The sequence below is a fragment of the Thermobia domestica genome, chromosome 16 (genome assembly GCF_964235325.1).
Source record: "Thermobia domestica chromosome 16, izTheDome1.hap1.1, whole genome shotgun sequence".
NCBI lineage: Eukaryota > Metazoa > Arthropoda > Insecta > Zygentoma > Lepismatidae > Thermobia > Thermobia domestica.
This window is the reverse complement of record NC_137469.1, coordinates 88,507,895-88,526,528: the sequence shown is the minus strand read 5'-3', so window position 1 is coordinate 88,526,528 and position 18,634 is coordinate 88,507,895. Positions and strand designations below refer to the sequence as shown.

At 33.8% G+C, this 18,634-nt stretch overlaps 1 protein-coding gene across 1 annotated transcript in view; it reads right to left on the bottom strand.

The window, feature by feature from the left end:
• The window catches only part of ppk23 (amiloride-sensitive sodium channel pickpocket 23), a 133,878-nt gene extending 123,892 nt beyond the window's left edge, over positions 1–9,986 (bottom strand). The window contains exon 1 of the mRNA XM_081742728.1: positions 9,105–9,986. Coding sequence (XP_081598854.1) covers positions 9,105–9,271 — 167 coding nt within the window. The 5' untranslated portion in view covers positions 9,272–9,986. The remainder of the gene's footprint in view (positions 1–9,104) is intronic.
• Between the last annotated feature and the right edge of the window lie 8,648 nt (positions 9,987–18,634).

The following is an 18,634-nucleotide window of genomic DNA, read 5'->3' as shown; positions in this document are numbered from 1 at the left end:
TATAATATTAACTTTAATACACATACATAATTAACTTTTCCATTTATATATAATATACTATAACATAACATATTTTTTATATTTTTGTCAATATATCTCAGTATTAATAACGACGAATTACAATAATTATAATTAAGGCTATTCAAGAATTAATCCTAACTAATAGTTTCTTTATAGGATACAAAATCAACTATTCCTTCATATGCAAACAACACTCTTTACAAACAAAGATCTTCATACTATTAAATATTGATAGGATCAGTCAATAAAGTTGGAATATACAAACGCATTGATGGTCATCATTTAATACATTAATAAACTTTGAAAAATCAAGAGATTCGATATTCGTTATTCTTATTCTTTCCATATAATAAATCGCATCTATTTCATATATATGTCATTACTTTCATAAGTTTACATTAAAATTACGATCTTTTATTTTTATATATTCATAATAGTCGCATGAAATTCGAAAAGAATAAAAGCACGAAAACAAGAATAGCTTCTTACAATAAAGCTCTTAGATAATTTCTTATTATGAAACACAAATCAACACTTCTTCTAATTAATACTATAAAAGGAAATTGCAACAAAACTATAAGGAATAAATTCAATAACATTTTCAGTTGATTGCCATAAATTAACTTCGTCAATACTTCGTAAATAACGAGTTTTACCCATAATCAAAATATTTCATAATTACATATGTTTTTAACATACATTTTAATAATAAATCGACTGAAGAACATATCAACCATAGACGTAAGCAAAGGTCAATTTAATACAAATCCATCGGACGCCTTTTTGTCAGTTCAAGTTATACGTTCAAAGGGTTCATTTAAGGAACATTGTATAGCACAATCTTGTGTACGTGCTTGTCTTTCATAGGATGATACCATATTTTGACTCCTATTTACAAAATTCCTGCCATCTGCAAATTGATTTTGTGAGAATCGGCGATAATTATTACTCCTACTGAAATTCCTGTTATTTCTGAAATTCCTAGCTCCAATTCTATAATTAGGTTGCGTTTGATTTCCGGTACCATTATAGCTATTCGTTCTATTATTGAAATCACGAACATTAGTATCATTTTCAGGTTGTATATCTACATTACGAACAGATGCATATTGTGCCTGATTACGTGCATAATTACCCTGACCTCTATCCTGCATCTTATTGTTATTCTGAATTGCAGATTGACTCTCATAACTTTGAATGAGCATAATTAAATGATTGAAATTAATGCACTGAGCCGACATTAACAACTGTTGTAATCTAAGTGGCAATAAGATCCTAATTGAAGCTATAATTCGGGATTCCGGATGGTTCGGATTTAATGATCTTAGCTCATGATATGTTGATACTACAAATTCAGTAATACTACGGTGTAACTTTGGATTGTAGTGGTTCGTTCGTAAAACAGCATCTCTATTTGCTACCATAAAATCGTTTTCATAATTCGACAAAAGAGCATTCTTAAAATCTGAATACGAATGAAGACTACCTTTAATAGCCTTAAACCATGTTAAGCAAGGTGGCAACAAGATATGCGGTAATATTTTTAAGAATTGAGACTCATTTACACCGATGAGCTCACATTCATCCTGGAATTTTTCGAGAATTGCCCTAACGGGTATATCTCCTGGCACACCACTAAACTTTGTGAGAGACGTTACTTCGCTAAACCGCAACTGATTACCTGTAGATGTCTTCATACCTCTACTGGAGATGCGTCTGCGTTTGGATGTTTGCCTCTCTCGTTCTTCTCCGCCACTACTCTCTGCACCACTCGATGATCCAGCAAATTCCAATGTTGCTCTTGGAGGATGATCAGGTACCCAACCTGTGGCTATAGGATGACTCGTGCCTTCTGTATCCTGAAATGAAGTTCCGGGAATGCATCTTTCTTTGATGAAATTAACTTCATCTTGTAGTACTTTAATGTGTGGTTTTCATGTGCGTTAATTGTCGATTTTAAAACATCCATAAATTCTTGAATTTCTGTGCTTCGCTGTACAACTTTTTCTATTTTCTCTTCGTATTTCTCGAATTTTTGCACCACGTGTAAGTTCATTTGATCTAACTGATGTTGCACATGCTCCCATCTATCTTCATTACGTTGATTCAATTTTACTATTTTTTCATCAAAGTCATTGGCTAGTTGCGTTAATTTCTGGTCCAACTTTTCATCCACATGTTGCATTTGCTGATCCAATTTTTCACTCACATGTTGTATTTGCTGGTCCAACTTTTCATCCACATGTTGCATTTGCTGATGCAATTGGTTTTTCATCTGCTCGGACTGATTTTTTATCTGTTGAGCCAAATCTTTTAGAATGTCTGCCAAATTGTCCCTCGGAGTCAATTCAAGATTCACACTTTGTCCATCAACCAAATTATTACTTTCCGTGGCCATATTTCGTTTAATTACTTTTCCACTTCGCAAAATTGTGATATTAAGATCGCGTTGAAATGCCGTTTTTACTAGACCTTCGAAACGACACTTTATATAACTCCCGTGGTGAGGCACGAATTTTTATAAGGGCCTGGTTCGTATAATAAGTTAATCTTCTAAATAACTCAACGCGTTTTATCACTTTCTTAATTGGCTTTTAATATTTGACCATGATAAGTATATATAATTAACTTTTCTGCACATATAATAAAATATATATAGACCTTCATACACACTTATCTACTCGTTAAGATGTCTACGTATATGTACAATTATTTATATCGTTGCTATAGTAACAAAAACTCATATTTTAGCTACCGATTACAAAATAATAATCTCGAAATCTCTATATGTCTTTCTTTTTCATTATACATTATATTGCTCACGTAATTCGCCTCTGATCCCCTTTCTGTAAAAATAGGCACAGATTGCCAATGATACATACAACGTTATCGTTGTATTCTATCCAAGTCCTATGTTCAAAAATTTACATTAAACTGTTCAGTTGTGTTCTCATATAGGACATTCTACGAATACAAAGCAGTAATTAAAATACTATAATTTTTTCTCTTTTCCTGCGTTAGAAACGAATTTCCGAAAATAATGCAACACACATCGACTAGTTTTTAATTATTATCGAGTTTTCATCTTTCTATTTCGAGGGAATCGTGATATATTATATTTTTAGTACAGAATTTCAATCCCTTCGTCTTAAGATACGTGATAAAAGCCCAGCTCGACTCAAGTGGGTTAATTATGTTTAAAAATTAATTTCAAACGGTTCAGCTATTTTATCGTTAACAGTACACCAATTTCATATATATATATATATATATATATATATATATATATATATATATATATATATATATATATATATATATATATTTAACAAAAGAGACACTGACCAAAGCTTAAAACTTTACTTTATTTTAAATTATAATTTGTAACTGTTTCGTCTTTGCTTTGGTCAGTGTCTCTTTTGTTAAATCAATTAACCCAAAGCCATGAATAGTCTTACTATATATATATATATATATATATATATATATATATATATATATATATATATATAATTTTGGTAGGTGTTAATCTGTTACACATAATTAATTCTGATTGTTCAGCAAGTGTATAAGTTATAACTAATGAATATAAATTTTCATAAAATCCGTCGGTTTCCTAGCCAATAAATACGGGGAGCATTAGCATTATGGTTTTATGCACCTAAGAAACACGTTTTGGTTAAAGGATGGATTTTGAAAACAGAGGCACGATTTTTCTTCCTCTTTTTTTTTAAATAACTCTTTAGAGCGATTGTTCACGAAACTGAACAAGCTTGGAATCATTATAACATTATTTCATGTTGTTCGATTGACACTCTAAAATGAATTTACACAATTTGCAGGAAATGAAAAATATGAATTTTTAGAAAATAACCAAATTGTTACTTTAGTTATTCGCTATTTACTCTAACACGAAATTTCTTATGTAAAATCAGCGAAGAAACATTCACGCTAATTTTCTTGAGTCAGCAAAGAATCAATTTTAAATTTCAATATAATTTAATTTTAGGAAACATCTGGCTTTACCATATCAGCACAAATAAACGGTTAGTGTTGTTGGTTCGTAATTGATAGGTTCCCGATGGACCATCCATCTTGAGCAGAAAAATCATTTAATGGTAAAGGAAAAATTACATTCTTAAGTTAGAGGAATGTATATGTATTTTAATCAATAATATGGTGATTAAAAAAACGTGGAACTCTAGTAATAATATGGAGGATCTTTCCTTACCCCAAAACAAAACATGAAATGATTCTTATAATTTGCATAACTTACACTAAAATACAAATGCTGAGCAAAGCAACGTTTATTCTAAAATAATAAAATAATAAATGTGACAGTTTCGGATATCTAACATAACATAACATAAAGGAAGGATATGTTAGATATCCGGAACTGTCACATTTATTATTCTATTATTTTAGAATAAACGTTGCTTTGCTCAGCATTTATATTTTAGTGTAAGTTATTGAATACAGCAAAGCTAGTATGAATCAGTTAGTTATATAATTTGTAGTTTGGTATCATGGAAAGAATAGGGAACTAAGAAAATCAATCAGGATCTTGTTTAAAGGTCCATCGGTATGGCTGGAATCGCCTGACGTGACTGAAGGGGAAAAAGAACTAGCTAACACTGAGAAAAAAAATCGTAGATGGCGTACTTAAAAAGGTAGGTTACATGAGTATTTCCTGTAGTTTTTGGACTTAACGTACAGCAGATGTATAACTGAAAACGCATGTTTTATAATACTTTCCGTATAAGTGTTTCATCTAAAAATACTTTTCGTATGAAACAATATATGCGGTCAGGATCTCACATACAAATAGACGTATATAACATATAGCCGACGAAGGTAGCATAAGTATATGCATGTGATATACGGAAAACTGTTACATGTCAGACATCCTGCAACGGCATGATGTAACATCGAAAGACAGTGCCTATGTAGCATACGGATAACGTATGCTCCGTACTGATTTCGATAGTAAGCAAGAGGATTCCGTATATTTGTACAATATACCACTATCCGGAGAACGGATTTTTCTCAGTGCAGGATAAGTACCATTGTTATATGTAAATTTGGGCGCTTCGCAATAATCATAGAAATACGATATAAACGTAAAGTTGGATTGCAAAATGCAATGACATGATCATAATACAGAGTGGCCCCAAAGTCGGTATACACTGAGAAAAATCCGTTCTCCGCACAGCGGTTAATTGCACAAATATATGGAATCCTCTTGCTTACTACATAAATCAGTATGGAGCATACGTTAGTGCTACATAGGCACTGTCCATAGATGTTACATCATGCTGTTGCAGGATTCTGATATCTAACTATCTTCCTTATATTATGTATGTTACCTTCATCAGCTATATGTTATATACGTCCATTTGTATGTGAGATCCTGACCGTCTATATTGTTTCATACGGAAAGTACGTACAGATGGAACACTTATACAGAAAGTATTATAAAACATGTGTTTTCAGTTATACGTTTGCTGTACGTTAAATCCAAAAATTACAAGATTTACAAATGTAACATACGATTTTCCGTACGCCACATACATTTTTTCCTCAGTGTACAGTACCATACTGATAAGCTTATTACATATTATATAATTTCTTATTGTTATTCCTCAGGTAGACTTACTTTCTTTATTATTTGTTCTTAATGTGTTTTTACTTATATCTTAAGCTCGGAAGAGCCGAAGCAAATAAACCCATAAACTAGAATGTTATACTTGATCAATGGAGGGGAGTATACCTATTTTGGGCCACCCTATATTATTCTTATGTTTATATACTTAAAAATAACTAACATGATACCAACGTGCCCTATTTTTGCGATAAAAATAAATAAAAAAGCATAGCATTGTTTTTATCTTTTGATCTCATATATTGTTGTGGTAAGTTTCCCCTCGAGAACGCGACTTTTCATCTAGATGCTTCTTTAGTTTTTAACAATATTTTATATTCCTTTAGGCTAACAGTAGAATTGACGAAGAAGAGACCATGTGTACTTCGACATTTTACAGAATATGGAAATAACTATCTCTTGGGAAGTAAACCTCCATGAATAACGTCATGGAAGTGATTTATGCAGTATTAGAGGAATGATACTAATGAAATATTTATTTACGAAATATGACCAAAATCGCCTGTTATTTTTGAGAAAGAAATCTGAAAAGAAACTTATCTCCAAGGGTAAACTACCCCTTGCCAATTTATTCGTAACAAATAACTTTCACATTATACACCAGTAGTTATCAAAGTGGGGTTCACGGACCCCTGGGGGTCCGTGGGACTTAGCCAGGGGGTCCGCGACGCCTAAAATTGAAATGTGTTGTAATAAACTGGAACTCATAGCTGTTATGCAAGAAGTAATTTTTTCAGTTACTAAAAATAAAGCAATTAGAAATTATACGTACGTTTGTAAATTTAAATGCTTTCCTGCTTTAATAAATTTCTGTCTTAAAGCCGGTTCAACTATTATATAGGACTACTTCAACTGAGAGAAAATCCTTCTTTCTTAGAGTACTTTTCCAAAACCAGTTATACATTAACTGCACGACGACACGGAATTTCATGGATTTTATTTTCAAGTGGCGGAAAGCTTCCACCACTACCACCAATTTCAGATTTTTTTTTTTTTAAAAAAAAGAAATAAGTAAATGTTAGTAATTTCTATGCTTATAAACATCAAGCCTCCCCCAATTCTGAATTTTCTAAAGAAAAAAAAACTATGAGAAATATTTGAGAAAATTGTTTATCAAGTGGATTTTTTTAAAAATCAGTTTTGAAAGTTGCTGTATTTTCAATTGATATCTCGTTTACTAAAAAACAATCTTGTATCTTGAGAATAAATTACTTATTGCGTTATTTTTCTTGATATTTTTCTTGTCAATGGTAATTCTAATTAGTATACATATTTTTTAATACCATGTGAAATTTCAGATAGCATTGCAAGAGGCGCAGATCACTTTCCGAATGAATAGGGGGTCCGCGTTATCGGAAAGATTGAGAATCACTGTTATAGACTATTCATGCAATATGAACAACACTGCCTGAGAAGTTTTTCAGAAAATTATTCGAAAAAAAAAACTTACCTCGAGTAAACTACTTGTTGTATATTTTTTCAAGACAAATGAGTTATACCGTATTATCAGGTTATTAATGTAATAATGAAGAATGAACAAAAACGCGTGAGTCGTTTTGGAGAATATCGTCAGAAAATAACTCACCCCCAAGAATAAACTACATCCATCTTTCCTGGATAAATTACTTATACTACATGATGGGGTTGTTTTTGCAAAATTATTTATATAATATAAACAAGATCAATTGGGCCATTTTAAGAAAACAGCATTTTTTTTAAAAAAAATTTACTCTTAAATAAGCTACCGGAATCCTTGTTTTAGGGAAAGGAAGAAAATTCAAAACCCGCTCTAGAGAATTACATAAATACTTTAAGTTTAAAGTTTGGTTGAGATATATTGAACGGCATGGCGTCTAGGCGAGTGTAAAATCAGGATAGATGTCAAACAGCAAGACGGGTGTCAAAAAACAATTTTTGGTATCTATGGCTCATGAAACATGTAAATCCGTTGAAATTTTGAATTCAATTCTTTTTCACGACCACATATTTTCTCTCGCTCGAAAAAATAAAAACGATTCCGGACAGTATTTTACTGTAATATGAACTAGGAACTTAGCATTCATGTGAAATTACGTTATATTGGTTTTGTCATGAAAACGAAGGTTCGCTTCGTGGGCTGCGTAATCTTAATCTTCAGTTTCTTTACGAGATTACCTGTTTGATGCGTAATAAAATTATATATATAGGGTGTTTCAAAACAACATCGACAACGTTTGGAAGGTGATTCTTGATACCAAGATAAGACAAAAAGTATAGACCAACGTGGGTGCACAAATGCTTCCTTTCCGAGTTATACGATGCAGAAAACAGCCTGCGGGAAGTTTGGTTGCGGACACATAATCTGCAGTACTCACCAACTACTATAAAAATTGTTGCGGAAGTGCCACAAGATTCTGAAACATGGATATTTGGATAGGGCACATACTAGTTCCTAAATGAAGTCTTAATCGGATTGCGGTGGGTCCCATAGTTTTGGAGCTATGAACCTTTAAAGTTCATTTTTTCATGTTTCCGGCAGCCTATAACTCCGAAAGGAAGTATTTGTGCACTTAGGATGGTCTACTTTTACCTCCCAAACGTTGTCGGCGTTGTTTTGAAACACCCTATATATATATATATATATATATATATATATATATATATATATATATATATATATATATATATATATATATATATATATATATATATATATATATAAATTTGGATTATCCAGCCTAGTTAAAAAGTCCATAATATAATGAAGAACAATTTTTGTAACGGGTCTACTCGACTTTTAACTTCTTCAAAAGCATGCGACTTCGCGAAGGAGAAGTCATCTATTAAAGACTTTTTCAGTCACGAAAAATTATTTTTTTTACTATTTTTATAGGCCTATCTATTCACATTATGTAATAATTTTCTATGAACAGTAAAATAAGTTTAAACTACTCCTTTAAGAATTAGGCCTACGATTTGCGCCAATGATACATTCATTCACTTCATTTTATGTAATTAAGTTAGACATTATAAAATTTATCTTAAAATTTGAACTATAATTTTAGTTTTTGATTTATTTTTTTCTGCAATATTTTTTAAACGTACAGTACAGTCAATAACAAAAATACTGGTGCAAAAAGATCAGAAAATATGAGTAAGAGAAATTTTTGGTACAAGTAGTGGTGTGTTTCTAATAGTATGGATTGAGCAGGAAATGAAAAGCATAGGACACCAGCCCATCTGGCATTTTTGTTATCCGGTCTACTCTACCCCCACATCAGGTCAGATAATCGGGAGTCTACTGTATATATATATATATATATATATATATATATATATATATATATATATATATATATATATATATATATATATATATATATATATATATATTGTGTAGTTAAGATATATTCTAATAAATAATTTAGTTTAAATTACCTACCTTTCGAGGAAATGTCTTCCTTCTTCTGCGATGTACCGTACTCCATGAAGGGTGCTGTTGTCAAAGAATTCCCGGTACTGGAATCTCCAACTGGTTTTAAGCAGTTCATATTTGTGATTTTCTTCGTCCTCGTATAGATCACCTGTACGATATGTATATCTCTCCATGATTCTTCACTGACACTGTTACAACCGTTTGTTATAACTGGATATTACTTTTTTTTTTTTTTTTTATTGTTCTCTAGACATTTGAAACAAAAGCCAAAAGCTGTTTCATAATGAGAACGCCAAAAGATCGAAGAAAGTAAACATAATTTACCAGAAAAGAGGGAAATTATGTTTGTGTTAGGAAATAAAAAATTTCTTCAATAATATACGGCTTAAAAATTCACAGCCGCACATCACATTCTAGAGTGCATGTAATGCATTCTGCAGGTTAAAACCAGAAGCAAGTTCAATGCTACAAGGTATTTGTCCAACAATTTTTCCGGAAATAACTTTAAGATATCTAACTAGATCTATTATTATATTGTCCGCATTCTTCTTTTTCTAGTATAATCTTCTTTAATATTCAATTTAGGTATAACACACATAACGGAAGTTCCTTTCTGTTTCTCTGATATGTTTGCTTTCTGATTAGGGCTTCAGATGTAGTTTGTAAATGAATTAAGGTCGTTTTCTTCCGCATCAATACAGCATGCTTGGTGAAACCGTTAAGAAAAAAATTATGGAGCAATTAAATCATCAATGTCACTTCTTTAGTATTGTCCACCTCTATTGAAAGTGTTGACAAACTGAAGCAGCAGAAGCAAATAAGAAACAACAGAAACTACAAACCAAACCTCTTCACCTTAAAAGGAATTGCACAAGAATGTCAAGTCAGTCATTATGGATGGAGAAAGGCTTGTTTCGTAACTTGCAACTACTGTATATAGGCGTTAACAATAGTTATAATATAGAACGGGGGGAATATGTTGTGTGTCACGTGGATAATACTTCAGCAAAAATTTCGAAACAACTGGAATCAATGTTGGAGCATAGGCTGCGCAGAAAATAATTACTTTTGTTACATACTACGCAAGAAAACGTCCTCGTAACGAAAAATAATGTATAATAAAAAACAAGGTAGGGACGTATGTATGTATATACATATATAACAAACAAATAACTTCCTAGCCATTTCATGACATTGTCAGATAGCTTTCATGCACGCAGTGACAGAGGATTGGAATTACCCCCACCCGTAATCCCCCTCTCCCTCGCCATAATGCTTACAATACTTACTATCTTACTTACGACGATCATACTTTTCCAGGTGATGAAATCAGTCAGAAAAAAAAAAAAACGAAAGAGGAACAAAAACAGATAACTACCTGTTAAAATGATTGATGAAACGAAGTTTCGAGATTTCTAGTATTGTACAAGGTATTTTCTTATACTAAATGCCACATGTTATTATCACGCATGAGTATGAGAAGTCTTAAAACGGATACCAGTAATGAAACTGAAAAGTAGAGACACATGAAAAGTGTTGAAAAATAGACGAAGATAGCTTTCCTTTTTTCTTCAACTGTGGACGAGTTGTAAAAAGAAACGGAAATATTTTTAATTTCTTGAAATTTCCTGACAAGAAAGAATTTTTTGGTGTTACAAGTATATCTATCTATCTATCTATCTATCTATCTATCTATCTATCTATCTATCTATCTATCTATCTATCTATCTATCTATCTATCTATCTATCTATCTATCTATCTATCTATCTATCTATATCTATCTATCTATCTATCTATCTATATATATATATATATATATATATATATATATATATATAGATAGATAGATAGATAGATAGATAGATAGATATAGATATCTACGAAGACGAAGACGAAGAAAATCTGTCAGATAGATAGATAGATAGATAGATAGATAGATAGATAGATAGATAGATAGATAGATAGATAGATAGATAGATAGATAGATAGATAGATAGGCAGACTCTTGTGCAAGAGTCTTGGTGTTGGTCTTTGTCTTGCAGGCATGGTCTTAGCCTTGGTGTTGGTCTTGCACCCCTTGGTCTTGCATCGGGATTCCTGGTATTGGTCTTGCATGCAAGACTCTTGCAGAAACTGCAAAACCAAGACTTGCGCTCATCATTAGTTCAAGAAAAACAAGAAGTTAATTTATAAATATAAATCAATAGGTTAAAAAAAAAAAGATGGCATAGTACTGAAAACTGTACTCAATATCATCGATTGATGATAACGCATTTATTTATGACGACAGACTTGATCGATCTGCAATATAATATATAACTAGCCACTATTCTTGTCCAAGGTCTTAACTGCTATGTTTTAATTTAACGTAATTTACACTGTTTAATCATTATAATAGATAAATGAAGTAAGATCAGTGTTGAATTAATGGGGGATGACAGGAATCCCGCCCGTTGGAGAAGAAAATTTTCATTCCTAGCAGGGCTACTATTTTTCTCCTCTAATTTTTTTTTTGAATCGTCATGAAGTTAGAAATAGGGAACAAGTTTCATTTTGTGTGATCGAACTAAAAAAAAAAAAAAAAAAAAAAAGATTTATATCAGTTTGAACAATTTATGAAATATCTCACCTTTGAATCTTCTTTGTATCGTTAGTATTAGAAACTTTTGTTTGGTGTAAATATTTACTGATTGCGGCAATAAAGGCATTTTTCTCTCTGGGAGCAAGATAAAGAGGTTTCCAGAGCTGGAAAGTTCATCAAATGTTTAGGTTTGAAATTTCTGGAAGAGAATCCTTGTATACCATGTCTGGCCCTCAAGTGTTGCCAGTGATGCGGCGTAAAATATTTAGTCTTCGGGTTGACACCTACGCTAGTTTTTAGAAATAAGGTTTTCAGATTAGTTTTGAATCAAATACTACTCGCAGATATTTTGCAAAAACGGTTGGTCTAAGGAAATTAGTGTCTACTGACATGTAAAGATTTGTGGGAGTTCTATATGCCTTACTGCGTCGTTTCGAAGGAGAGAAAAACAAGGGTTTGTGTTAAGTAAGAAAGCTTTAAGGGTTATCTGTAAGCTTGTCCTGACCTGTAGGATAGTTGTCCCAAACGACTTAAAGATAGTGTCATCTGCATATTGAAAGAGATATAGTACATTAAGCAATGTCTTCGAAAAGTCGGTAGAAACTGTGGTAAAGTCAGTAGAAACGATAACGCGGAATATTTCCGTGTACGAGACACCCTCAAATATGTTAATGGATTACTCCATTAATGAACTCGGCCGACATACGTAATCGCTCTAGCTGTTTATTGCGATAAAGCATAATTCAAGAATTCTGCTTACACAGGGTGTTACATAAATGTGGCACCAGGGGCGGATCCAGGACCGACTTCTTGCGGGGGGGGGGGCGGGGGGTTGTCATACTGCTACTTTTAAGGGCTCCAAACTTTGGGATGGGTTTTATTTATATATATATAAAATAAGAAAGTTTTCTCTTCTGGGGGAACGATCGCCCCCCCCCTGGATCCGCCCCTGTGTGGCACAATATTTTGGGAACAGATTGATCACATCAAAATAAGAAAAAAAAATCATAAGGAGCTTTAGAGTTATGGGGTGCCGAAAACGTGAAATAAGTGAACTTTAAAAGTTCATAGCTTCACTATTATGGGACCTATCGTAGTTGGGTCAAGACATCACTGAGGAACTGGTATATGAATCTATTCAAATATCCATCTTTCAGAACCTCGGTACTTGTACAAAAATTTCAGAGAAGCTGTTTGGAAGTACTTGATCACTCTCCATCTATCTCTCTACAAATGGGTGTGCAAGTACTGGAGCATTCTTAAAAATGGATATTTGGATAGTTCACATACCAGTTCCTCACTGATGTCTTGACTTGACTACGATAAGTTCCATAGTAGTGGAGCTATTGAACTTTTAAAGTTCATTTATTACACGTTTTCGGCACCCTATAACTCTGAAACTATCCATTTTTGAGCACAGCTCCTTTGAACTTTTTTTTTTTTTTTTAAATTTGATCTAATTTTGAGGAACCTATTCCAAAAATATTTTGACACATTTATGTGATACGCTGTATATAACCTATGTGATATGAGCTATATATAGTCGTTTTTGCCATTATCCATTAATATGTTAGCGATTGACTGCATTAACAATCTCGGTCGAGATAATCACTCTGGCTATATATTGCAAAAAGCTAAATTTAAAATTTTGCTCACATGTGTGGGCTATAGATTGCACCGTTATCCGATAATATGTTAACGGGTTGACTCCATTAAAGGTCTTCACCACAGTGAAATTATACTACCTCTAATTTTAGAGTTTTTCTGTAATATCTTCAAAACAAATAAAAAAAAAATATTCGAAAAACAAAAACGTAGTGCACTAGACAATATTATTTTGCATGTGATACTGTTATCACATTTCATTTATTTGCTTTCGATTTGCAACTGTCACTTTTTTTTTTTTTTTTTTTTTTGCGGGTTCTGTAAATAGCGGCATACCAAAAGCAGATACGTGAATTGTGGTAAAGGTATCATATCCAAAATCGTATTATTTAGTTCACTACGTTTCTGCTTTTCGAATATTTTTATTTGTTTCGAAGATATTACAGAACCCGCAAAACTCTAAAATTAGAGGTAGTTTAATTTTCGCTGTAGTGAAATACATAAGCACGGCAGATCGCGAAAACTCGACAAGTCGCGCTATTTCCGAAATGAAGCTCCCAGTCATTTAGTCACCCTGATATATCGTCGTCCTTCCCCATTCAAGGCACAAGCGCCACACTGACCAATCGAGTGAGATTCTTGTCGTGTTTGGCGCGCGGTTGTGTTATGCCTTGTAGCTCTTATCTCAGCCCGATGATTTCGTTCAAAAAGTAGCGAGTGGTCATAATGTTTTCGCTGATCAGTAAAAGTTTTGTTGGCATTTAATTTACTAAATAATCGCTCAGGTGTTACCGTCTTCATAGGTAAAAATGAGATATAGTTGGAACATCACATAAGTTTTAACATCTTAACATTATAAAGTTTAACTTCGAAACTGAAATGGCCCTCTTTCTGTTCTGGGCCTCTCAATGTTGCGGGCCCTGCAGGCCCTTTAGTTGCGCCATAGCATTCTCTCTACTCAGAAGGATAGGGACAAATAGAAAAGTCAAAATTCATTCTGTCCATTTTTCATGCATCATACACTTCAGAAAAAAAAATCCTATAATACTGATATGTAAGAAAATATTAGTATTGTTTGTTTGTTTTCTTTATACAAAACATTTTGGTTATTTTATCTCATATTCTAGTAATAATCGAAAAAAAGAAAAGAGTTTCATGTGATAAACGAACGAAAGAAAATTTGTCAACGCGATGCGAATGACGTTCTCTGCAACCTAATTCCCGTTTTTCGTAGAAAAACTCTATTCCTACCTGCAAAAAGAAAAGATTTATGTTACCCATCAATGGTTAAGGTTTTGCACTGCGGCTGAACAACACGGCTTGTAAAAATAGACACTGACTGACTGCAGGTGCACCAAAAAAAAAAAAAAAAAAAAAAAAAATGTTGGATTCTCTCTCCGCCCACTTCAAGTGTGGATATCCTGGACACATTCAAACTGAGCGGTACGATCTTTCAGTTCTTCCCAGTAGAGGTGCCAGCAGTGATTGCTAAATGAAAAAGTGAGCATCTGGTGGCGAAAAGGCGAAGTGCTCGTACAAGGGGGAGGGCACAGGAACTTTAAGCATTAAAAAACTCGGCTGAGAAAATCATATCTATTGGACAAAACAGAATTTTAAAAAAATATTACCCGCTCAAGTTATTGTGAGGAGTAACAGACGTACTAATAACACAATCTTTTTCATTGCATAATCATTATAAATAGTAAGCTGCGCCTAATAGGCACACTTAGGGTGGCGAGCACCAACCGAGAGTAAGTGAAACTAAAGTAGTAAGTTACTAAGAGAGAAGGAAATCGGCTACTTCCAGTCGAGAGTACTGAACTGAAGGAGTAAATTACTACAGGAATAAATTTTCATTCACTACTGTAGTAAATTTATTTACTCCATAACTGGTGGAGAGCACTATCAAGGAAAAAATGAAATGAAATCTTTAAGTTTTACGTCCCACGGTTATGCCGGTTAGGCTAAAGGAGACGGTGATAATGAGAGATGAGTGAAATGGTGGAATGAAGAAAGTGGGAGGAAACGGGAGAACCCCGAGAAAACCCACGAGCACGGTGTCACTATCAAGGAGTACGTTACTACATTAGTAACTTACGGAGTAAATAAGGCCAAAATTTACTCCTAAGCAGTAGTAGGAGCAAAGTTAGAGAATAAGGTGTGTTCTTTGGTTTCTGCGTGTTAAATATCGAATTCTATGGCTTACCTGGACTACGAAAAATATATGAAGATGGAGGAAGAGGTAGACATCCCAAGAATGAGGGTTTTAATGGAGAGAAAAGACCCATTTCCAATGCATAGCGACAATGATCTCAAAGAGCGATTTGGGTTTCGTAAGGAATCTTTTGAGTCGCTGCTTGGTATGTGGAGCTGTTACTGCAGCATAATTTTGATAGGAACCGTGCTTTGTCTCCTAGGCTGCAACTTCTTTGTGGATTGCGAATCCTTCGCACTGGTCCATCGTAATATTGCTGGAAGAGCTTTTAACAGTGTGATAGACAGTTCAATTGCCTTAAAACCACTGCGTGTGTCCATGCCACAGAACCAAGAAAATATATCAAGGGAAAATGGGAATTTATCGAATTGGTTAATTCCCAAATGTCATAGGGGCCATGGATTGTGTACGTATACCCATGCTTTGTCCTTTTGGAGCACAAGCAGAACTATACAGAAATCGCAAGAATTTCTTTTCTATCAATACACAAATCATTTCTAAGGCCAATATGAAGATTTTGAACGTGGTTAGCCTTTGGCTGAGTTCCACGCATGGTTCCGTGCATGTAGCGCCCGTAGACTTAGCGCCCAGTGTTTCTGGCTCACAGAAGGAATTTTATATTGATTTTATCTCACAATCAGGGATGTCCAGTTCATTTTACCATTCTTTCCACAGGTCGTTAATTCCTGTTATTTTCTTACATCCATGTTCTGTGTACTTAGCGTCCACTAAGTAAAACTGTTATGAAGAGGGAGAGCGAGAGAGAGACAGAGAGACCAGCCAATAGCACTGATTATGACGCTTCAATTAATCATAACCTCCGGGGGAAAGGGTGAAACGCAGAAACGTAGTTATATATATATATATATATATATATATATATATATATATATATATATATATATATATATATATATATATATATATATATATATATATATATGTGTGTGTGTGTGTGTGTGTGTGTGTATGTATGTGTGTGTGTGTGTGTGTGTGTGTGTGTGTGTATGTATGCATGTATGCATGTATGTAACTGTACTCCGTGGTATGCAATGCTCTACAATATTTAAATGTACTATAAACTAAGGTTACATATTTAGCTTTTAATGTGAAAACTGTGTAAAACAGACGTAATCTAGAATACCGCAATGAGGATAAGGCATACAAAAAACGGTGAACATATTCTCACGACTGAGAACCGGCACAAAATGTAAACTGTCGAAACACCGGGATAAGAGTCTTCATGGAGGTCACGGTGGTTCAGTGGTAGAAACACTCACATTTGGTTCATAGGATCCCTGGTTTTATCCCATTTTGCGTCAAATGGGATTTGTGGTAGTCAGACGCTGCGTGCATGGATAAACTCGGAGTTCTCTCGTTTTCTCTCACTTTCTTCATTACACCATTTCATTCATTCTCACAATCACTGACTCCTCTATCCTACTCCTATCTCTTTAATTGTGGGATGTAAAATCCAAAGATTTAATTTCATTTCAAGAGCTTCCAAACCGGGACTGTCCCGGTAAAAATCTGTCATATGGTAACTCTGACTATATAACAACATCGGGTTTGATACTAAAAAAGAAAAAAAGTCATATTATCATATGGTATTACACAGTTTCAGAAAAAAAATCTAACAAGCTATCCGCATTAAGTCTAATACATATTTCACAGCTTTATGCGTAATATAAATCTATATAGTTAAGCAATTGATATCATACACTACAAGCACTGAAAAACAACGTAACGTTCTATAATAAAAAGAACGTTGCTTTACGAACCAATAAGTTAATCGCTCTACGAACCTTATTGTACGGGTGCAACAGACTTGCGCACACTTGAGATCCAAGATTGCGCACACTTTTCAGTTATACAGATCAAGATCCAAAAATCCAGGTTTGCGCACAGTTTTTTTACAACGTTGCCAAACTTAGATGTTTACAGGGTGTCCCAAAAGTAGGTATACAGTGCCGTACTGATCAGGCTCATTGCATTTTATATCATTTCTTATTGCTATCTTTTAGATTGGCTTAGTTTCTTTATTATTTGTTTTTAATGTGTTTTTACTTACATCTTAAGCTAGGAAGAGCCGAAGCAAATCAACCCATAAACTAGAATGTTATACTTGATTAATGCAGGGGTGTATACTTACTTTTGGGCCACCCTGTATTATTATGAAAATGAAAAGCTAACTTTGTGTTAACCAAATCAAAACAGCAGTCAATGTGCCAAAAATTTACTTTACTTTCTCTGGCAAGTATAACCACTATTTAAGACTCGGCATCCACGAAAACGGACTTTTCTCCTTTCGCCGTAATAACATCTTGGATCTGCCATCTACTTAGTTTGGAAAGTACATATGGGTCGAGTAGGGGCTAATTTATTTCGACAATTATACATTGCTTCTCTGCAACTCCTCATACCTTTACTAGGAATGGGCACGAGCGAGTTCGAGCGAGTTTTCTTTGAAACTCTACTCGACTCGAAACTGACATGTTTGAGCTCGACTTGAGAACCCGACTCGAATTTGGGTCGACTTTCGAGTCGAGTCCAGTCAAAACGAGCCAATTCGTCCTAAATTCTGTGTGTAGTTCCAAGTACTCTCTTCAAATATCCTACATAGATAATATAGTTATCAATGATACCACTACTGCATTTATTATTATTATTATTATTATTATTATTATTATTATTATTATTATTATTATTATTATTATTATTATTATTATTATTATTATTATTATTATATGAACACCGTGTATAAACTTTGAAAGATATGCGGTTTGTATCTGAATAGTAAAAGCTAATTGACTGTCGATCTCGGTCGTCGTGAAGTCTTCAGAAGTCAAGGACATCGGTCACGAGGTTCTGGGTTTGAGTTCCGGAGGAGCAAGTATTCGAGCTCCAGCCAAAAACTGTTAAAAGTTATAGTGCACCTGCCAAACATGTTCAAAACTGTTCGGCTCGGGTTTAGGGTCATCAACGGTTCGAGCGGCTCGGTTCACAGCTCATTCACTGTCGATCTGAACCGAGAAGTGAGACGAGCCAACAGCTCACTCAACCGAGCCGAACCGAACCGAGCTGATTACTCACCCCAACCGAGCCGGTTCGAGCTATTGGTTGATTGATTTTGC